The 23,977-nt window shown below is 43.8% G+C and overlaps 1 protein-coding gene across 1 annotated transcript in view; it reads left to right on the top strand.

The window, feature by feature from the left end:
• Nucleotides 1–23,977, top strand: part of mast2 (microtubule associated serine/threonine kinase 2) — a 170,308-nt gene that overhangs the window by 16,091 nt on the left and 130,240 nt on the right. Inside the window, 1 exon segment of the mRNA XM_084012386.1 lies at nucleotides 23,966–23,977. This exon segment is cut by the window's right edge and continues 139 nt beyond it. Coding sequence (XP_083868512.1) covers nucleotides 23,966–23,977 — 12 coding nt within the window.

The following is a 23,977-nucleotide window of genomic DNA, read 5'->3' as shown; positions in this document are numbered from 1 at the left end:
TGGCGAGGCGTCCCCCGCGGCGACGCCCCCTCAGCTGGCCAGTTTGACGGCGCGTATAGCCCCGTTCACATACGTCGCTATTCGCCCATCACTCGCTTTCTCGCTGAATTCTACTCGCTGGCAAAAAAAAAAAATAACTGCCGCCGACGGCGAGTTCAAGCTGCACATCTCTGTGGAACTCTCTGTTGACGTCAACTGTCAATCATCTCTATTCTACATTGTGATTGGTACTCGCTTCACTCGCATCGCAGAAAGTTAAAGTTATTTTCTCTCCGTACCCGCCCACATCGCATCGCCTGTCCTGACCACATTCCTAGAACACATTCACATTCAGCTGTCGCTCAGAGATGGGCGAGTGGAGACGTATGTGAACGAAACCAAAACACCAAGGAAGGCTGAGGAATATTCACCCACTTATATTACTAATAATAATAATAATAATAATAATAGTCATAATAAACTAATAGTATAAAGGCTCAGCACTGTGTTTTAGTCATTTTTGTTTTCATCTTTTCTTGAATGCTTAAACTCCTCAACCCCATTTAGTATGTCAACATTTATATCAGAACCAGCAGTTTGTTAGAAATTGGTCAGGAAACGATATGTCATATTTTGGTTCTCAAAATTCCCCAAATTATAAGCGGTAGACAATGGATGGATGGATGGAAATTCCCCAAATTGATGCATTAAAATGAAATTATTCAAAATATGATTTGTGTTTTTCTTTATATCATAAGGAAGTTAGCATTTTATGTTACGTATACAGTAGATGGAACCTATTCAGAGGGAAACAACATACAACAACGATAAGATGAAACAACTATTGATTAATGAATTACTCGATAATTTGCATCCCTAGTCAGAAATGTCTCTCCCCTTACCATAACCAGATAACACGAGTTGTTCCGCTGAAGAATAGTGATAAACATGTATTTCAGCCAGTTGTTCTTCAACTTCTCTTCCTTTAGAAGTCTATTCAAAGATTTATAAAGATACATTTCCGTTTTCACAGCAGAAAACGGCGTCTTCTCAACATGGGGACTCCATGCCCAGTTTCAGTCTTACTGGCTTTGTTTGAGGGCTTGTGTCAACGTAGCGACTGGGCAGATATCATTTACATTTGTTGTACAACCAGCGTTTTTTAAAAGATGGATACATCTGTAGAAATAATTTAGCAAAATCTCAGATGTTGTGTATCTGGTTCAGTGTGGATGTGATGAAGGACATATTTATTGCCAATTCTGTACATTCCAAGATCCAAGGATCTTACCCGGATCAGGGTTCAATCAGAGTAGATGCTGAGGCATTTCAATCAGAGTAGATGCTGAGGCATTACGTTTGGATTTCAGTGATGGGTGGAGACCATGTGGGGACAATCTGGACACTTTATTAAACATAGACAAACCCAACATTTCCTGATTTTGCTGCTTCTAAATACATTTTTTTCCAAGAACAATATACCAGGAGGCGTATACTATTTATTTTTTATTGTGTTTATCCACCGTTTTACATCCGCACCTTTCACCACAAAATATATCCTATCTCCCTCCAATCAAGCAGGTTGCATTGCAGTGTGAAGCGTGGGCACAGTTCTGATCCGGCACATCCGATCACAAAGGTCACCTTGAAAAAAGGCCAAGTAACCAAGGTTGTAGAGACAGGAGACATCGTCAAATAACAGGACGGGAACTTTTCCAGTGGTGCCTAGCTTTGATAATGGAAAGTGAGACTATGGCATGTCCTTGTGTGTTGATGTGCATTAAGGAGCTGCAGGTATATGGGATAAGAAACAAACAAAACAATAGTTTGTTGTTGAAACAAATGTCGTACGCTGCCAGTGTGTATTTCCTTTTACATCTCCTGTTTGTGCTGCAGGGCCGCAGATTGTAAACATTTATGAGTGCCATGACAACTGCACAGTGCATAATACTTTATTGATTTACTGGTATGACCTCATAAAAGGTGTGTTCACATCAAAGAGGCCTCCAGCAGAGAGAGCTTGATTAACTTATATGCAGAAGCAGCGATCGTATCCTCACTCAACTGATGGACTCTGCTGCTGTTCAGAGAGATTAGACTGAGCTCAAAAACCGCTGCAGAGTGCTTTCTCTTCCTGCCACTCTCACAGGCACAGCCACATGTGCAGGCACACATGGAACAATGGGCACACACACACATAAAAGTGCAGCACACATTCTTGGAGTTCGTCCCAGGACTCAGGTGCAGCTTTTGGCTGTGCTGCTGTGTGTGTGTGTGTGTGTGTGTTGTGTGTTGTGTGTTGTGTGTGTGTGGGGGGTGTGTGTGTGTGTGGGGGTGTGTGTGTGTCTGTGTGGGGGTGTGTGTATCTGTGTGTGTATCTGTGTGTGTGTGTGAGTGTGGGTCGGTGTGTTCAGGTGGGTGTCGGTGTGTGTATGTGTGTGTGTCGTTGTGTGTGTGTGTGGGGGGGGGGGTTGGTGTGTGTGTGTGTCGGTGTGTTCAGGTGTGTGTGTCGGTGTGTGTATGTGTGTGTGTGTCGTTGTGTGTGACTGTTTGTGTGTGTGTGGGGGGGGTCGGTGTGTGTGTGTGTCGGTGTGTTCAGGTGTGTGTGTCGGTGTGTGTATATGTGTGTGTCGTTGTGTGTGTGGGAGAGGGGGTAGGTGTGTGTGTGTGTGTCGTGGTGTGTGTCGTGGTGTGTGTGTGTGTCGTGGTGTGTGTGTGTGTCGTGGTGTGTGTGTGTGTGTGGGGGGGCGGGGGGCGGTATGTGTGTGTGTCGTGGTGTGTTTGTGTGTGTGTGGGGGTCGGTGTGTGTGTGTGTCGGTGTGTCGGTGTGGGTGGGGGGGGGTCGGTGTGTGTGTGTGTGGGGGGGGTCTGTGTGTGTATGTGTGTGTCTGTCGGTGTGTGTGAGTGTGTGTGTGTTTGGGGGGGGGGGGGTCGTTGTGTGTGTGTGTGTGTGTCGGTGTGAGTGTGTGTGTGTGTGTGGGTGGGGGGGGGTCGGTGTGTGGTGTGTGTGTGTTATGTGGGGGGGGGGGGGGGTCGGTGTGTGTGTGTGTGTGTGTGTGTGTGTGTTTGGGGGGGGGGGGTCGGTGTGTGTGTGAGTGTGTGTATGTGTGTGTGTCGGTGTGTGTGTGTGTGTGTTTGGGGGGGGGGGGGTCGGTGTGTGTGCTACGTGGAATGTTTCCTCTTCTCCTTTTGAAGGCAGTTTTGAGTTTTCTGTAATTTTGGTTCAGCTGGGGCCGATCAGACTGTACCAGCAGATTGTGGAGGAATATCGTGCTGCAAGATGTTTATTGGACACTTTGATCATATTCCAGTGTATTTCTCAAAGCCCAAAAAGGAAGCAGCAGGTCAGCGTACATGCAGACGTGTGCGGATGTCAGGTTGCTCGATGAGGCTAATAAACATTGACACCAGTAGAACACAGCAGACTTGGGGATCATTGTTTTCCTTCAGCTCGTGTACATACATGAGTAGTTTGTTCTCTAAATAGATTAAAGTAACTCACAACAGAGACTGAAGCTGGCCAAAGAAACGATTGTTAACAGCAGGCTAGCTTGTTAATATCATTCGTTTTCACATTTATTGCACTGACACTCTTAACACAGTTATGATGCTACATTGGTACACGTGCTACACGTTATTCAGCAGTCTTGTCCAGCTGTGGTCGCTATCAGTAAGGTGTTTGTATAAATCTATATGGCCTAATACAATAGGGCAGCTTTCATAGACAATCAAGTACAAATGAAGCGATTTCAGAGCACATATCACCTATTTATATGCATAATTATATGCACGTATAGCCTGTTTGTTTTGTAAAAATTGACAGCGCCCGGATCATCCTGTCCAATCAGCACGCAGGGCTGTGTTCGTGCACACAAAGAGCCCCTCCCCCCTCGGGCCGTTCCACTATCACAGGGGGGAGGCGGAGGGAAGTAGCTACAAGCTTCCAATTCCTCGGTTAAAAACCGAAACAAGGAGGTCCAAAACAACCAAGGAAAAGAAAACACAGGTGGAAAATAAGGAAAAAAAGAAAGATTGCGACGGTGCCCGTGAAAAACCAGAGTCAACATCAGACCTGGCGTGATCTAAGGGATTTCAAAGGGCACAAAGTCGAGGGGAAGGAGCTCGGTGGTCGTGGGGGAGGAGCGTGAGAGTTGTAAACCTTCAAAATCTGACAGAGTGCCCTCGATCCGCCGGACTTGCCGACTGGGATTTTCATGTAAAATAATGCATTGAGAAATGCCACCACCGATGCCGTCAACTTTGAGAGCCACTTAAGAGGCTAAATCTACACAGACATTTGTGGGTTTGTAAAAAATGTAATCATCAACACATTGGTTGTACAGACACAATGGTAACACGGCAAACAAGTCACACTCACAAGGAGTGAGGATGCTTTAGAGCTCATGACCAGAGTTGCGAGCCACACTCACCCGGGTCTTTCTCAGCCAAACTGCAGTGGAGCCAGTGGCGACTCACCACAGGTGAGCGAGGGCCAGCCATCCTGTGGGGAAGTCCGATGCTGACCTTCTAAGCAGGGTGAAAGTGCACTGCTGTACAGGAAAGGATTGCTGGATTTATGATCAGACATCATCATTGCAAAACAAAAATAATAATAGAGAAGGCAAATTCTGAAGAACTTGCGGTTGTGAACGCTCCCTGTTGACAAGCTGAAGCCAAATGTGGATTGCTGCCTTTAAAAACTTTGAATAATGTCCAGAATATATAAAAACTGTGAAATAATGTTTTTTTTAAAAGCTAAGTGACCAATATTTGAACTGTGACTGTGCAAAAAGTATGAATGCTGTAACAAAGTTGAATTCATGTGAGAAAGTCCTAATCTTTGTGAGCGTTTCACAGTTTGATTGTGAATGAATAGATGAACTTTGGAAATGCTTGAAAAAGTGTGAATATTGAGGATTTATTGAAGATTCTGTAATCTGCTTGAATGGGGAAAAAATGGCCGTAAAACGTCAAATAGACGTGGTTGATTCCCAATTGAGATGAATATTCTGTGTTTGAATGGAGTGAATATGTTGAAAAATTAGGGGCCAAACTTTCAGACGCGGACAATAAAGAATTTGTGTGCAGAAAAACACATGTTGTAAATGCCTCCTGCATTCACAACCCATAATAATAATAATAATTCATTGTATTGTTTTCATAATCTTAATAAAAAGCCCAAGGACGTTACATTTCATAGCACTGCGTAACAAAACCTGAACCTTCATGGGGATGTATTTAATGAGTGTAGCTATTGTTTGGACTTTCATCTTCTTGCTAAATGGATCATGAGATGGGATCCCTGAGGATGTGGCTGGTTTAAAACCTGGGCTAAACCCTCCTAAACCAGGGACTCATTCTTTGCCTGCTGACTTACCGGCTCCGTGTGTCTCATACTGTTTGATAGATGTTACACTTAAATTGACCACAACCACGCTGTCTTTGCTCAGCCTTAGAATAATGGCTTCAGCCTGTTCTCACGTGTGTGTAGGGAGGAATATCCAACGAAAACATGTTGGCAGTGAACATAAAGCATCTGGATCATGTCTCCTGAAAAACAGAATTACTGGGACAAAATAGTTTCATGATGAATGTCCCCTCAGGGATCATAACAGTTTCATTATACCTTCATTATAGCAGTCTATTAATTTGTACCAAATGCCTACATGCGCGTGTTTGTGTGTTTCCCTCCGTGCATGTCGGTGTGTGTTTATGTTTTCAGACTGCTGCACGTTGTTGACACGGTTACAGTTCATGCTAATAACCTCCATGTTTGTGTTCTGGCTTTGCCTTCCATCATCTTCTTGGCTAGCCTCCTCTACCTCCTCCTCTACCTCCTCCTCATCCCTTCTTTCCCCATCCGTTTCCACGTCTGTGTGTCTTGAGTCATAGCAGAGCTGTTTGGTCTGGCTGATCACCTGCATTGGACCGTGTCTGTGTTGCAATACGCACATTTTTTCACTGCAGGCTGTGAATTTAAAAAAGGTGGACTGCAATGTTTTCTAAAAAGATGGATTCTGCTTCAAGGTTATCTGGATGTCGTGTTGAGTTGAACAAGTAGGATTTCATGCATTGACCAGATTGAAGGAGGGTATTGATCTCTGTTACCAATAGTAGATTTTAATTTGGTGAGGAATTTGGTTTACACAGACAATTAGTTCTGTTTAGTTTGCTTTGTCCTTGGGCGGCTGAGCCAGCCAGCCTATTGTCATTCCCTGTAACTGTTGCATAATGGGTGGAAAGGATGTAAAGGTGAAGGTTTTTATTCTAATGGGTATCAGTATTTCCTCTTGAATATCATTACGAAATGAGCAAAACCAACAATGTGTTTGCCCGTCTTTCAGTACATTCTGACTTGGAGGAATAAGTTATCAATACACAATACCGGAGCATTACAGGGTCAACAGGATCAATACAGGATCGAGTAATTATTGCTTTGGGTCCTTTTGTTGGCAATAAAAAATATGGAGAATGTCTGAATCTGAGAATTTTTTAACTCACTAAATGCTAATCTTATACAAATGGCTAATATACAAATAATCTTGTAGAGCACATTCTTTGAAAATCAGCTTACAAGGAGCTTTAGACATTAAGACGTTAAAAAGGAACCATAAAATAGCGAATGGAAAACTTAATTGGGCCAGAATCAAACAGGGAAACCAATTTCCCGTGAAATGACGTATAACAAGTATTAAAGTGAAATCAGGACACGAATGCTAGCTCATTAATGCAATGCTTGTTTTACACAACTTCAAATAGCAGTGCTGATCCTCCTTGACCTCTAACTAAGACCCAGGCGGTGGGAGTGCTGGAGGGTCACGTCACTTCAACACCAACATGGGGACCCCCGAAAACACTCCATTACTCTCCATGCTCACTGATCTTTGACAGACAGCCTGGGCTGAGACCCAGAACAGAGCGCCTGGTTAACCGCGCTAACCCAGCGGCCAAACCACACATTTATACTGGCAGTCAGCGCAGCAGGACCCCTACGGGAATAATGTAGCATGCTAGCGTTGTATTACGTAGCCTGAGAAAGCCTGACTGTGCTTTGGAAAAGTAATGGCTTGCTGCTGTGAATTATGAAGATGGGTTCCATCCCAGCAGTCGGCTGGATGCAGGAGTGCAGCTCTTATGAAAGCAATTTATTGTTGTTCCTCTGAATAGCGTGAGAGGCTAGTGTGTCATTAGACCAGCAAGACCTCTTTCATACGTTTCTGAAGATGATGATGAAAACGTGGGATACTTTGCTGCTCTCCTCACGCACAAGATACCTTTGTCTTGTCCTGCTGAGACAAATCAGATTCAAATACTTGGTCATCCGCCTGGTTTGGGTGGGGTCTGAAGTTGAATGCTCATGATTTGATGTAGAGAACATCTCCTTCTCTCAGACTTGGTGTTGGATCCAGCAGCTTTACGTTGCCAGACACAATGCTGTGTACTCCTGGCAATACAAACCTCTGAGTTAACAGGCTGGAAATGTGCTCACTCTGGTCCAAGCTGCAGCTCTCCCTGCGTACCCTTCTGACATGTTAAAACTCTGCTGCTTTCATGGCTCTGACTCGCTGTACTGTACTGCCATGTTGATTCTGACGTTATAGTCTCACAACATACCAGATCTCTGGAGTTTAATCTGTATTTCTGTGAGAGATCCATCTTCTTCAGTGTCGTTCGTCAAGCTGCCAAAATGTCACAGAATACATTATGTGGAATGGAATCTCCTCATGGCCAATACATGGGAGAAAGGCAAGTTTATTTTCATTAAAACCTTATTGTATAGTGTCCATTAATAAGTCATTACAAGTCATATTATAGTACAAGAAAGGCACTTTAAAGAGCTTCAAATCTATAAAAGAAATGCCATAGAATAGATAGATAGATATAAGATAAGATTAGTTTCAAGTGCAATTGCAGTGCAGTTCATTGCAGTTAATTTGGAGAATGAAATGATAGCACTAGAGTGGATTGATTGTTAAATTACAGTCCTTGTGATGTTAACATGTAATTTACATCTTAACTACATGTTGTGAGTGAAGGAGAGCTCTGAATGGTTCCATTAGGTGGTGAAATGTTTCTGAAATAAAATATAAAAAAGAGAAGAGCACTAATAGTCATGAATGGAGCAACGTCAAAACATTTTCCATTGCTGTAATTTCCAGGTTGCACAGCTTTGATAGTGCCAATATAAGAAACATCACATTGGGACAATCAAACAGAAATTGCCCTTTTGAATATATGAATTAACTATGAACTGTATTTGTCGTCTTCCACGCTTCCTTTAAATCCTCCTTTTATCAGCTGCAGAAAGGCCTAACGAGGACACCGCTCCGGGCCATTAAAGCACCCTCTGCCCCATTTGAGTGTCTTTGAAATCCCAAGCAGACAAATTACATCATGAATAGGACGAGCATGGGGTTTATGCAAAGCAGAGTGGAGCTGTGAAAATCCAATTTGCTGGTTCCTCAACCCCCCCAAGCAAGGAGCTGCTGCGGGGGGAAGTAGTCTGGATGTATCACGCGGAGGCTTTTGTGATGGCCACCCTAATGTTTAGAGGCAAGGCTGACTTTGTTTGTTCCCTCCCCTGATAGATGCCCACACAAGCCAGTGCTTAAGGTGGTGTTGGCTGGTGGGAAGAGACAACATTTCCAGATTCTTTGAACTGGTTCCCTCCAGAAAAACTGCATAAGCATAAACCAGTATATCACACTGTCTGTCCAACAAGAGCAACATCCCGACTGTCTTTGAGGAGACTGTCTCAAAGTGTGTGCTGTTAATGAAATGATTATCACTTCCCCTCCTTCTCTAGGACAGTCACCTCTTCACTCCATTATTATAGAGTATATACACTCACCGGCCACTTTATTAGGTACACCTTGCTAGTTCCGGGTTGGACCCCCTTTTGCCTTCAGAACTGCCTTAATCCTTCGTGGCATAGATTCAACAAGGTACTGGTTTGGTCCATATTGACATGATAGCATCACACAGTTGCTGCAGATTTGTCGGCTGCACATCCATGATGCGAATCTCCCGTTCCACCACATCCCAAAGGTGCTCTATTAGATTGAGATCTGGTGACTGTGGAGGCCATTTGAGAACAGTGAACTCATTGTCATGTTCAAGAAACCAGTCTGAGATGATTCACGCTTTATGACATGGCGCGTTATCCTGTTGGAAGTAGCCATCAGAAGATGGGTACACTGTGGTCATAAAGGGATGGACATGGTCAGCAACAATACTCAGGTAGGCTGTGGCGTTGACACGATGCTCAATTGGTACTAATGGGCCCAAAGCGTGCCAAGAAAATATCCCCCACACCATTACACCTCCACCACCAGCCTGAAGCGTTGATACAAGGCAGGATGGATCCATGCTTTCATGTTGTTGACGCCAAATTCTGACCCTACCATCCGAATGTTGCAGCAGAAATCTAGACTCATCAGACCAGGCAATGTTTTCCAATCTTCTATTGTCCAATTTTGGTGAGCCTGTGCAAATTGTAGCCTCAGTTTCCTGTTCTTAGCTGACAGGAGTGGCACCCGGTGTGGTCTTCTGCTGCTGTAGCCCATCCGCCTCAAGGTTCGACGTGTTGTGCGTTCAGAGATGCTCTTCTGCATACCTCGGTTGTAACGAGTGGTTATTTGAGTTACTGTTGCCTTTCTATCAGCTCGAACCAGTCCGGCCATTCTCTTCTGACCTCTGGCATCAACAAGGCATTTGTGCCCACAGAACTGCCGCTCACTGGATATTTTCTCTTTTTCGGACCATTCTTTGTAAACCCTAGAGATGGTTGTGCGTGAAAATCCCAGTAGATCAGCAGTTTCTGAAATACTCAGACCAGTCCGTCTGGCACCAACAACCATGCCACGTTCAAAGTCACTTAAATCACCTTTCTTCCCCATTCTGATGCTCGGTTTGAACTGCAGCAGATCGTCTTGACCATGTCTACATGCCTAAATGCATTGAGTTGCTGCCATGTGATTGGCTGATTAGAAATTTGCGTTAATGAGCAGTTGGACAGGTGTACCTAATAAAGTGGCCGGTGAGTGTATTTTGACATGCAGCAAACAGTCCGACCAGCCGACATTCAGACCGGGGCAAAGATGATTAATGAGCTCCAGTGGTAAACTCTCCAACCACTCAGCTATCAGGTTGCCTTCTTTTACATTATTAACGACATTGCAGATTATTTCTTCTGGCAGTGAGTCCCTTTGACCAGATGTCTCAACTCAAAGCAAATTTTTCACATGGTGCTATTGCATCAAAAGTCGATGCAAAGACGTATATTTTTTTTTTATTTGCTCAAGTTGAAATAATTCAACTCAAGCGTAAAACTTGCGTGTCCTGAAAGCCGTTCAGCGTTGAGATTCCCTCTTTGACGTCGCTGCGTCACAAATGGAGACAAAACAGAGCAAGGTCGCTGCTGTATTTATGTCATTATTTTAAGTGTTGATGGAGCAGCTACAGTGTTAGCATAGCCTACCTCCGATCGACCCGAACTCCATTCAGAAAACAAGCATTATAAGTTATTTGCTTATAATCTTGCAGACAGACCTTACAAACCATGACTTTGGATTTTTTTTTTTACAAATTGTTGTTATTATGTAGTTATTTTGGCATCCTTTTTATTACTTTATTGCAGTTAAATCACAGCGGTTAAATTGTTAACCGCTGTAGTCAACCAGCCGAAGTGTGGTTTAGGATTCACAGTGAATTCAGACCTCTGGATGATGTTATGAATTCAGACAGGACGATGTTTGATTACAAGGCTTACTGCTGCAACATTTACATGCAGCAATAATGGTTCTATCAGCCATGATTGATGAAACATTGTCGGTGTCTACATGGAGGTAAGCCCCCCTCGTCCTCCTTCCTGGTTCGTCTAGACGGGGTGACGTGAATAAACACAAATGATCCTGCAGAAAAACACCACTGATCCTGTGGTCAAATTCACGGGAGTAACGCGAGGCAAACATTGGCCTGTGTGTAGCGGTCTGCTGGGTCACTCTGTCCCTCAGGGAAAGAACCTCTGCAGACACACACACACGCACTAACACACACAACCTCAGTGGACACATGAACACAGAGGATTACACACTCATTTCCTCGTCCTCTTTGTGCTGATGGGTCAAAGCCAGACATTTAACGAGCTGTATGAAAAGCCATTTAACTCCTCAGCCCTCTTTATTTTTCTCATTGCCTTGCAAAGGCTGGTCTAAATGCTAATGTGTGTGTGTGTGTGTGTGTGTGTGTGTGTGTGTGTGTGTGTGTGTGTGTGTGTGTGTGTGTGTGTGTGTGTGTGTGTGTGTGTGTGTGTGTGTGTGTGTGTGTGTGTGTGTGTGTTTTATAGTTCATCTCATCATTTATTCATGAGTAGCTGGTGTTTTTTTTTCAAACCTACTGTATAACTTAAATAAACTGATTTTCTGTGTTGTACCTGGTGATTCCAAATTGAAAATGTTTTAAATTACAAAAATGCAAACCAAAAAACTGCATTGTTAAATACAATTTTAGGTGCTGAAATTAAATAAAAACATCTCTAAATTCAAGTTTAACAGCTGTTAAGATCCGCTGCCTTTTTCTGTTTTACATGTTAAGTCAGAAATTGTAGTCAGCAGGTTTTTATACTTTTTTGATATTTTAGAGATTAAAAATTGTTTCTATATGGTAATTTCCATTGTTACTGCATTCCTCTCACAACAGTATGTGTTACTATGTGGACAAAGGGAAAGCCATAGAATATTTTTGGACTACGGTTTTGAAGCCTGGCATTTGGCTTTTTTGCCGTCGCCATCTTGTAATGTTTGGAAGCACAGCCACTCTGTTGTTACCTGAACTGGTTCAGCGGTGCTTTAGTTACTGCTCGTGTTCCCCAGGGGGCAGAGGGAGCTTTCAAGGAGACGGGTTGGAGGTCACCTGCTGAGTCTGACCTCATATGAACACACACCTCATCTATCATTCCTCTGTTCCTGCTGCTGTTTGCCGTCCTGATCTTCTAGTTTGAACGTTCTACTTTGTAGCTGCTTAAGCTAATATTAGCTTCACAGAAACGTGTCTGGTGAGGGAGGGAGAGCATTTTTGACGGTCAGTATAAAGTCAGCACATCACAGCTGTGAATGTAGCAGTGCATTATGGGTACTGCTTATTTGTAAGGGAATAAATGCTACAAGTAGACACAAGCTAGGTTCCTGTCTGTTTGTCAGCTAGCTGATGAATAAAGTGAAGGGGGTTAGCCCCGAAGTTAGCAACAACTAGCAGCTCAGGCTCAGAAACACTTAAGGTGTTCTGATCTTTAAGGTGGGCCGCTGTATTCATAATTTAAATGAAAAGCTGCTCCTCTGAGTATCTAAGCTTTTTTTAAATCTTTAATATTTCTTTGTTAACTGTTTAACTGACAGCACGGCTAAACAGTTAATAATTGATATCCCTACTGCAAACTCTGCTGTTTGTGTCAGGGAAACTCAAAGTGTCATGTTTTCAGAGTTATTGTTAGAACTTTTTGGTATTATAATTACTCATATCAGTACTCTGTCGGCAAGTACTGAAATGTAAATATTTTTACTTGTTCTGATAGAAAGTGGTATCAGTGCATCGCTATTTGTGGAGGCTTCACATTCTGGTGCATATACGCCTTCTGCCATTTATCTTTCTGTTCCCACAACAATATACAGAGGACATGAGAATTTTGGGGGTCTATTTATGAATGGTAATTAATCGTGATTAATCCACAGCTACACTGAGATGAATCTTATTCAAAAATCATGAACATTTTATGAAAGATAATTGAAAACTGTAATTACAGTAACGGCATTAAAACAGTGTGAAATACAAACTAGATTATTCAAATAAAATAAAAATATACAATTGAAACCAATAAAAGATAAATGCAGTATAATAATGACAAATAACATGTTTTAACTTAAATATGATACATATAGTAAATTAATTATATCAAATAACTGGCTAAAAATGACAGGCAAACAGCTTTAAAGCCGTTTTAGCTGCAGAGGCACCAGTGGAACAAAAGCAACCAAAGGTTTGTGGTGGACACCATTCTTTGGGCGTAGACCGGCATGTGTTGACCTTTGCAGCACTTACATTTTGCCACAGCATTGTTGGAAACAGCGGGGAAGGACACAAACAATGTGTGGCTGAGCAGCCCAGTCCTGTCACAGCTCCTTGTTGTGGGTTTCATAACAAGTTGCAATCACATAAGCGAAACCAACCCGGCGAGGTTTTGAAGGTTTGTGGATATGAAAGCTCAAGGTTAAACTAACCGTCTGACAAAGAAGCAGACTGCCTCTGGTGGAGTGGTCTCTGTTTCTTCCTCTGTGTGACCTCACCCTCCCGTCCCTGATCACTGTGTTTGGGAGGGCAGACTTGACCTCATGATAACCCCGCGGCGGAGGCTCCTCACAAGGTCTCTTATCTCTGCCAGCCTTGCCTTGGTGTGTGCTCACTGTGGGTGGATCTCTGCACTATATTATTTTTTACCAGCGACTATTTAATGAATGTGTAGTTGTTACTGAAGCCGGTGGACCCACAGAAGGGCCATAGATCGTTTTGAAGATATTGAACAAACCCTTGGAGGTATTCAAGTGCTCCTTAGCAGTCTGCTGACACGGTGCCGGTAACCCACGGCGATGACGTCGCTACCTGCCATGACTGCAGAGCATAGATAGAGTATAAGCTACAGTAAAACCACTAAATAATCAAAGGACAAACGGCACGATTGTAGTTGCATCTGCTGACATTTGAACACCTCAGAAAGCCAGCCGACTCATTTTGCTGTGGTCACTGTGGTCTAACATGGTCATCATCATGTTTTTGGGCAGTCGTTTCAATTTTTCAGATAGAAGAGAAGCTTCTCCGTAGCTGTCCTGCCAAACAAGTTGCAAATCAGACACAGGCTGTGCGGTTTTTCATCATGGTTTATTTAGAAGAGGTAGCATATTTGTGATTGATTGACTGATTTATTGATTGGCACATAACTTTAGGGCTCAAATATTGTAGCAAACTGAGCTTGTGGGATATTTGGCTGCACTTGTAAGACTAAATTTAACCAGAATTTTATAAAACGTTTGATTAAAAACCCTAGCAAAGAAGGGGAAGGAAAAATTATACCCAAAGCAGCAACTCTGAAACTCTAGGGAAATCTCCAAGGCCACATTTTTGGATGTTTCTCCTTTTTTATACAAAATGCACACTAACACACAAACACACCAACCATATCAGAGTACATTAGCTGAGTCCCTAATTAAGCACTGCTAAAAACCTAACCTTGATTTTAATAAAGCCCAGAGTTGAATCCTCTCCTGCTCTCAGCGTTTAATGTTTTGATTTATATCAAATATAGCTTTCAAATGCTGGGCTACTGATGACATTTCCAACTGAGAGGAGGTGGAACGTTTTCATTTAATTGTTGCAGTTTGTTTGCATTAACTACCTTGATATGAATAAATTGAAAAGACAAGACATAATCAGTAACTCATCCTTGTAGCAGATAAGAATTTCTTGCATGATACACCCGGTGTTCCTGTCCTCTCACAGTCGGCTGATAAACTGTTGGGCCAGACTTTACTCTGCGTCCAATGAAAGACTCCACTGTCTTCACCTCACCCTCCGTCTGCTTCTGTCTGAAAAGAACAGACCTGCAGGGAAAGTGACTTCATGCTCCCTGGGGTGTGGGCGTAGTCCACACTGTGAAGGGGCTCTGCTGAGGTCCTTCACTCTGCTTCAAGGATTGTCCATAAAAAAACTGGAGTGAATTCAGAGGCTGTAATATGTTCAGTCATGTTGGTACGGTTGCCGTTAACAACCGTGCAGAGAGGCAGAGAGGATGCTGTGTTGTTACTGATTAACCATGACACGCTGTTCCTTTGCACAGATACTGATCTCACCAGGAACAATGTGAACACAGAAACCATAAATTTGCCTCGAGTCCTGGTTGGGGATCCAAAGCACTAACGGAAAAAAGAATGACCCATTATCTGTCTATCATCTGAAATCTTAAAAATTCATTAAGAAGAAGTGGTTGCTTATTTTTCAGCTGACGCGCTTGGCATCGTGTTAGTAACGCCAGAAGCCAAGTGACTCGTTAGAGTTCAAATTTGGTTGTTTTATGAAAACAGAAATATATCACAGTAGCATTCCTCACAGTTCTCCTTCATGTGAGGACCCGGAGGAGATTTTAACCACACAATAAGCTTTTTGATTGTGGCATTTAAGCTTATTAAACCATTGTATTCCCCCTGGTGGTATGTGGGGGATAGTCGGCTTTTGTTGGCTTTTGTTTTTGGAGTTCTTCCTTTTTGCGTGTGGACAAACCGGTTTTCCACAAACCACAGCTGAGGATAGGCAGCATTTGTCATGCCTCACTTCACACTCCTCCCTAAATTCCCTGCATCTCCCTACATCATTTTACATCCATCCCTCAGACCACTTTGCTTCCTTCCCTTACATTTTTCATATTCCTCCCGGCCTCCCCTTGTTTCCCGAGTCCAGCTAGAACACAGCTGGAACACATCAGAATGTACATCAGGTCTGATTACCAGCCACACACACACACACACACACACACACACACACACACACACACACACACACACACACACACACACACTAAGCTCTGACGCAGCACTCCAGCCCGTACCCCCATTGACTGAGAGGAAGCAGAGATGATGCAATGTAATCCTGCTCGGACGCACATGTGATTAATCTCATGATGTAACAGGCTCAGATCGCCCCGGCAACACGAGGCAGACTGTTAACCTGTTCACCCCCAACAATGACAACACAGAGCACCTTTGACTCCCCTCAATCAATTGGTTCATTTGTGCCACTTTTTTATATAAGGAGGTAGACTTCCTACAGCTGCTGCTGCTCATCTGAGAAGTTTGCCTTCTTTGGATAAAAAAAACAAAAAACACACTGGTATGAAAACAGTTCTAACAATGACACTTTTGATTCTCCACATAGAAGATAAAGGGCTTTGTGTTCATGAGAGATGATCATGTAAAGATCGGTTTGATGAACTGGTTTATAATTTAGCCCATGTCATGTCAGAACGTTGAAGAGTTTCCCCGAACTGACTTTTCCCCTCCAAAATAGAAGAAAATGGCTTTGCTGATCACTAAAATGTTCAAGCTCTAGACAAACAAAAAACAGTATTTCTGCACCTTTATAAGAACTGGAAGCTTCACGAGGCTCGCTTGTGCTTGTTTCGTCCGACCAGATGGCGTCTGAGTGGCTGGAATCACGGTCACCGCCGAATGCTTTTAGCTCGATAAATGATTTGGATAATCAATCAGTTAGCAATATTATATTTCTGTGTGTTGGTTCCAAATGTAACTTCTATGGAAGGATGACATGTTAGAACGGATCAAGTTCTCTGAAGAACCAAAAGCTGGAGAATTGTTACTTGGTTACAGTTATGTTCACAACATTCCTTTTGCTTATAACATAGAGTGTATATAAGAAGTGGACGCAGTCCTTGTGATGTTTGTAGACTACGATTTAGAAGCCTCAAGGTCACCATCTTGGCTGTTGCCATCTTGGATTTTTGCAGCCAGTAAACGGAAGTGACCATATTTGGAGGAACCACGGGTGGATCTGATGAAGACAAGCAGCTGAGTGGCACCCTTACTGGGTCTGGTTCCATCTGGCTTCTTTGTGAAGCTGCTAAGCTACTTAGCTTCATAATTCAAGGTCAGCTTTACAGCTAAATGTTAAAGTCATCTGGCAAACTGTATTGGTAGCGTGGTAGCAACATGGTCATAACAGCCTGTCAATCACAGGGTAGCCCCGCCCTAAAGCATCCCCTACATTCTGGTCTATCTGACTCTAAATGGACCATAATTGACTAAATAAACATCAAACATATTGAAGATGACTTGAAACTAGAGATTGAGACCAAAACATCATGTTTACAATGTTTACTGAGGTAATACATCCAGTGAGATCCGAAGTAGGCTCCTTTTCTCATCAACTTCCATGCAATCTGACATTTTGCAACCAGAGGAGTCTCCCCCTGATGGCCAGTACAGAGAATGCAAGTTTGAGGCATTTCTGCGTTGTGTTCACTTTTCAGAACTGGATTTTACCGTCTGGCTTCAAATTGATTAATGCAGTTGCATGCAATGGATATTCAGGTCTCGCCTGCAGTGATGGTTGATGACCTCAGATCGTCCCTCAGTTTGTTTGCTCAGGCAGGTTCAGCTCTTTGCCTTTCAAGGTGCAGGGGAGGAGTGGTGAGGCCGAAGGCTGTACTGTCGATGTACTGTCTGCTCGTCTGTGTGCTGGCAGCAAACAGCAACCAGCTCTAGCTGGAGGCCAAATGGCAGCAGAAGCAAGGCTGCAGCACCAACATGGGGAACTGCATAGATCATTTGTGTGGAATGTTTTTTAGAGGCGAGACTCACAAGAGGCTGATGAGAGAGTCATGCTGAGGTAAGCAGTGTTCTACGTATGTAATGTGCCTGAGACATTTCACACACAGCTTAATCGGCCTGAAGGAACACATGCGAGGAGCGCAACTGTTACAAAAGTGCAGGTTACATTTGACTATGTATATACCATATCCATATACCATGCCATATACCACCATTGTGTAGAGCCCAAATCCAATCATCCCTGGGGGGAAAGAGTCATGATTCATGATGGAACATTAAACCTAGAAGATAAACCATGGAAAACAAAGAATAGCATGAATGTCACTGCTTGTTACATAAAAAAAACATTACTGTACAGCAGCTTATTATTTTATGATTTCCTTTACTTAGTAGAATTGAGGGCCCTTTGATTTCCACGATGTGGAAAATGCGGACGGGATCGCAGAATCTGACAATGAAAATGAAATCAATGTTAATTTTAGATTTAAGAATCGATGTTTTCTCTAACATTTTAAGCGTTTGTCACTGTACCTAAGCTGAAAAAGGGGGACAAAACCACACTGACGAGAGTCTCTACTGTGTTAAGTGTAATTAACGGACACACCGCTTCATCCAGTGTCTCTCCTCTCTGTCTGTTTCTCACACATGCACGCACACGCACAACACACACACACACACACACACACACACACGCACACGCACACCACACACGCGCGCACACACACACACACACACACACACACACACACACACACACACACACACACACACACACACACACACACAGATCGATAGTCACGTCGAAAAAGTTAATTGTAACTTTTCAACAACAATGACTTGACCCTCAAGAACCCGTGATGAGCAGCTACAAACAGAATCAGAAACGTTCAGAAATGAACTGATTCACAACTGAGAGTGAAACTGAAACAGCGGCGAGTGTTTCCACAGATACACTGACTTTAGACAGATGAAAGTCGGGGGGGGGGTTAGTATATTGTGACTTCTCCATAAATGATTCCACATACACTTACATATTTATGCACATGTGTTTGGTCTCTGAATGACAAGGAATTACAATTAGAACTACTAGAATGTTTCTTCAGTAAATGTCTTAATTTTGATTCATCAACCACATGATAAGACACCATCTGATGAAAAAAATTAAAGCAGAAAACATGGAATTTGGGAAAAATGAATATGGAATCTGGAAAAAATGAAAACGGGTTTCATAGGGCCCTAAGTAGAATAAAGTAGTGAATAAAGTAAGAAAAGATGAAAATCAACAAAGGTGGAGATGAAGTTTCAAAACATGAACACAGTGAATCCAGATGATCTGAGTCACTTAGTGTGGAGGTCAAACTGACTGGAATCCCTCACAGGAAAACTGTGTACGCCACTTTAAATGGGTTGGTCACCTTTCCTCACACATCAGTATGTCGTGGCATGTTTACAGGAAACAGGGTCCTCTGGTTGCAAGGACAGCTCTGCATATTCTTCCACTGAGCCGAACTGGAGAGAAACATGCAGCTAAAGTGCTGAATGTTGAAATGTGCCTTCCACTGTGGTCTGTTTTGCTGCTGAGGCAACACTCCCGTTCGTCGCTGGTGGTCAGCTTCCAGAGCCACACACATTGTGGCCGTTTCCTCCCTAAACCAGCTCACAAAAACAACAAACCCGCTGTTTAATCCCTCAGTCCACACGCTGCACTTTGCTGTGTAATGCCATCCATCTCCCTGTGCAGTGCATTTGCATTCGCCGCTTTTAAAATTCACTTGCACACCATCGGGGTCGCTTTGCAGCACTTTTTCAGCCCTGAGCTCATTTAGTCAACATCCAGCTTTTTGGATCGCCTTGCCTCTTTTGCTGCCAAGACAACGATACAGCAGATCGATTGGGCCGAGCTTCAGGGAAACTGCAAGACTACGGGCGAGCTGCTCCGCTGACGAGCACAACTGTCTTTCTGCTACCTGTCTGTCTAATCTAGTCCAGGGATGGCACCATACAGGACTTAACTACACGTTAAAAAATCAAAAATACGCACAATAAGTTTATCGTGGTGAATTTCCATTATCGGGATAACTTAGTCACTAGTGAAAAACAGTGTAGTTCACTATCATGGTAGAGAAGTGACAAATAGGAATTTAAACATTGTATTTTGGCCTAGTTTTCTCTGGTGGGGGACGGTTTGGTGCACCACCATGCCGAGAACATTGTAGGGGAAACGCTGCCAGTATGTGTAAATGTCACCTTTAGTTATCATTTTGTGATTATCAGGATACTATTGTAAATCATGCTGAATATGGTCTGTGCTAGAACTGAAGTCATTGAACCTACGTGATGCACCATCAATGTATTGTCGTGTCGGAGAGAAGCTCAGCTGGGAGCTTGCTTTCATGCCTGCGAGGTGACGGATGTGAGAGATTGTTGATGCACATGTTACATGAACGCGCGGCGCCGCTCTCCACGGGACGTGACAAAAGATGAACGTCAGCCCAAATGTGATGGAGCAGGAACACGAGAGCAGGGGGAGGCTGGGAGGGTGGGGGAGGAAGAGAAGGGAGGAGAGGAGAAGAAGGTTTTGAAATCCTGGTTTTACTTCCCTCTCGGTGTTTACAACACCCTTTCAGCCCTTAAAGGACTTCCTCTCCATTGATCACATGTTTTGGCAGTTAACCATTAAGTCATGGTTGCTTTTGTTATCCTCGTTAACTTTCAGATCACTTGGTGACAAATCCGTTTTTGAAAGATGAAGTAGCCTGATCTAATTGTGTACCAAAGGGAAGTTGGATCACACACTGGTGTGCTGTTAATCCCTGCTGAGCAGTCGTGCAGACGGTTCTGCAGTATTTCACTCAAGTGGCTCAGTTTCTTTTCTTTTTACCAATAAACTCTGCTTTTGGTTGTCTTTTAGAGCCTCAGTATAAAATCACAGCTCCGGCAAGTCTGATGAGTTTGTGAGTGAAAGGAAGACGGTCAGTGAAGGCTTTTCAATGCACATTACTGGTGCAGGAAGTTAAACTGGCCGTCAGATGCTTATTTAAAGAGGAACTCACTGTGTTGGAAGGAAAGTCCATGAACCTCTGACCATAAATGATGTATAGTTACACTACAGCCACTGAACGGTGTGTGCAGAGCATGCTGTCACTAGCTGGCAAGCAGGGTTATGAGACTGCACTTACTTGTTATTGGTCCTTTTTGCAGGGTTCTCATTTTCATCCTGTGGGAAACATTAAAAAGTCAGCCAGAGATGGAATTTCCAACTAACTCACAAAGTCAATGATAATTAGCCACAGCGGATACATTCTGCCAAAACCAACACTCACCATCCAAAACTGGGAAGCTGCTTTCCAGCACTCAACATGAAGGCTCCATTGTTTTAAACAAAGCGAGCTGCAGTCATTTGTTGATTGATCCATACAGGAAATCAATCAGCAATTCCTTTGTTAATTGATGAATCATTGGAGTCATTTTTCATGAAAGTGAAAGTAAAGTTGATATTTTTAGTGTGTTGTTCAAACAAGACAAGACACTCGATGACATCACCTTGCGCTCTAGGAAATTGTAGTGGCAGTTTTCAGTATTCCTGAGAATATAATCAGCAGACTAATCGATAGTGAAAGCACTTGCTGGCTGCAGCCCAGGTGCTGTTCTACAATGGGAAGTTTAACAGGCAGGAACAGTAGGAGGGCAAGGCTTAGTGCTGGTCAATTACCAGCTAATAGACTGCACAGGGCTGCAAATACCACCTACACATTAGAGGTAAGATCGGGCCTAAAAAATCCAGCCCGACCCGACCCAGGCCCGCGGGATTAAAGCCCGACCCGGCCCGAACCCGAGCAATTAACTTGATTTGCAGGCCCGAGCCCGAACCAAACCCGAAATTTCATATTTTATTTGTGAGGACTCAGAGTAGGTCCTAAGAATCTAGCGCGGCACTTTAAGAGAGAGAGAGAGAGAGAGAGAGAGAGAGAGAGAGAGAGCGCAGAGAGAGAGACGGGGAGAGGGAGAGAGAGAGAGCGCAGAGAGAGAGACGGGGAGAGGGAGAGAGAGAGAGCGCGCAGAGAGACAAAGAAGAGCAATGACGGGGTGGATAATAGACATTTAAATAGAATAATGCAAATAAATGTGAATATATAAAAAAAAAAAAAAAAGTCAGCGAGAGAGAAGCCCGGCCCGACCCGACCCGACCCGAACGTAATGATTGACATTTTATACCCGACCCGACCCGAAATTCGGGTCGGGTCGGGCTCGGGCTCGGGCTCGGGCTTAAGATCTTACCTCTACTACACATGCACGCTAGCGCATGTAAGAGTTGAGCTGTGCACGGAGCTCTCAGCTCTACAGGCATCATGCACGTAACTTGCTAGGGAGAAGATGTTGTCACACGCTCTCGTGCCGCACGTTTTTCATGCAATGATGTAACTGTTGTATAACATTATAGCATGGACCGACAAAACACGGTGTAGAACCCGGTCATGCCAGCCGCCGTCTATTCAAGTAGTAACCTTACTTAAAGCAGCTTGCACACAAACAACTCAGTGGACAGCACCAGCTCTTTGAACCAGAGTGTTAATGTTCACTTTACGGGTTTAAACAAGCCGTGTGTCAGTTGATTGCTGAAGTTAGGAGCAACAGTTTTGTCATTAACAATGTCAGTGTCCCCCCCCCCCCCCCTATTATGTACTCCATTCTCCTCGTAAACAGTAAGTATATCAGCCCTACAGAGTTTATGTTCTAGACTTTGGTTTTCCCCGTGTCAGACCAGTTCACCTGCTGCACTAATGACCTGAACGCACACATCCCAGTTGGAGATAATGTGTCTGTCTTGTTATCTGCCTCTGCAGACCAGGGGGGGGTTTGCATGGTGAACCTGCATCACAAGGTCACTCCTCTGCTTTTATGTATACGCCGTTCAGCGTGTGTTGAAATGCAAAAGGCTTGTCAAGCTGACTGGTTGACTCTCTGTGTCTGCCCAAGACACTCGGGTCAGCCGATTGCTTGTAATAAGAACACAGTCCCTCAGCAGATTACTGTCTGTCTGCCACCTGCTGGTGAAATAAAGAGCTGCAGCAGCCTTTGACAATGGATTCAAATGGATTCAGTGTGCTGCAGCTTTCGGCATGTATTACATTGAGCTTCCTTCCCCCAGAGACAAACCGTCATATGCTGCACACACTCTGTCGCAGAAACCCAAATTGTCATTCGACAATAATGCAACACACATCAGACTCACATTGGACAGGTAGGGAGGGATGCCTTCTCTGCTGTGGCTGCATGGTCCAATGAGGCGGCAGCAGGGAAGCCGAAACAAGGTGCGAGTCTCATTCTGTTTCATGTCAGCAGCCCGGTGGCGTGTTCATCCAGACTGCAGTTATTGCTGACCGCTCCTCATCTAAACAAAGCACTGATGGATCAAACCGTCATAAAAACACCAAAGCTTAGACCCTTTTTGTTGTACACATTGAAACATTCACAAAGACCCCAACAAGCGAGGGAGTTTTCCCTGGTTTATTGAGAACAGTTGTCAAAGATGGACAATAACCTCCTGCTGGGGATGGAGTAGCATGTTGCCTGCTGGTAAAGTATTTATAAAGAACCTTTCAAACACTTAGTATCACTGACTGTTGGATAGCTAAAAGTTTCCAGGCAGAAGCTTGAGCTTGTAACGGCTGCTTTTGCATGACATGCCTCAATCTACACAGCTGTAAATCCTGCGTGCGGCTGCGTACACTGGACCGCTGCAGTCCTAATAACGAATGTTCCACCACATGTTCGGTATAGTCTGGAGTGTGTACCAGCATAGACGGTTTGATCCAGACCTCTCCTCACCGTGAATACTGAACCGTGACGTGGGAAGCGGTCTTGTGACTCACTGATGAGGAGCCGCTTTGATATGATGGAAACCGACTCGATTCCATTAGTTTCATATGGTAATGTGATGCAAAAGTGTGTTAGTGTTCACTGAGTGCCTGCTGCGGATCATCGACTCCAGCATGCCTTATATACAGGTTGCACATGATTACACTGTTGATCACTGTGTTCTAGTCATTTTCAGGGGAGTGTTTAGTTCAGGCTTTATTGGCGAGGAGTAGCGTGTGTGTGTGTGTTAGTGTGTGTATGTGTTAGTGTGTGTGTGTCCGTGTGTGTCCGTGTGTGTGTGTGTGTGTCCGTCCGTCCGTCCTAACGTGGGTCGTCCAGATGTTTCTGGAAAAGTCTCGTCAAGGGCGGGTCCACCAGCAAGAGAGAGGAGGATGTAAGCCCAGGCAGGCCTTGTTTCCATGGCAACAGAAGATTTTTCCAAAATTGCTTCAACCAGAATACCACACACAGACGTTCAGCATGTGTGTGTTTGTGTGTCGATTTTCTTAGGAAAGCTTGGGGACAGCAAGGAAGTCCAGAGGAAGTTTTCCGTTATTTCACTGACAAACCGAGTTAAAAGTCAGACTGTGTGTGTGTGTGTGTGTGTGTGTGTGTGTGTGTGTGTGTGTGTGTGTGTGTGTGTGTGTGTGTGTGTCTGTTGTTGATACTGATGTGCAAGGCGACCTTGATGAGGGATCATTTGTGAACAGCAAGTCATTGTGTTCTCTTCGTCTTTCCAGAAGGAGTTTGCG

This window comes from Eutrigla gurnardus (assembly GCF_963514095.1).
Source record: "Eutrigla gurnardus genome assembly, chromosome: 6".
Lineage (NCBI taxonomy): Eukaryota > Metazoa > Chordata > Actinopteri > Perciformes > Triglidae > Eutrigla > Eutrigla gurnardus.
This window is presented reverse-complemented; position numbering and strand designations above follow the sequence as displayed.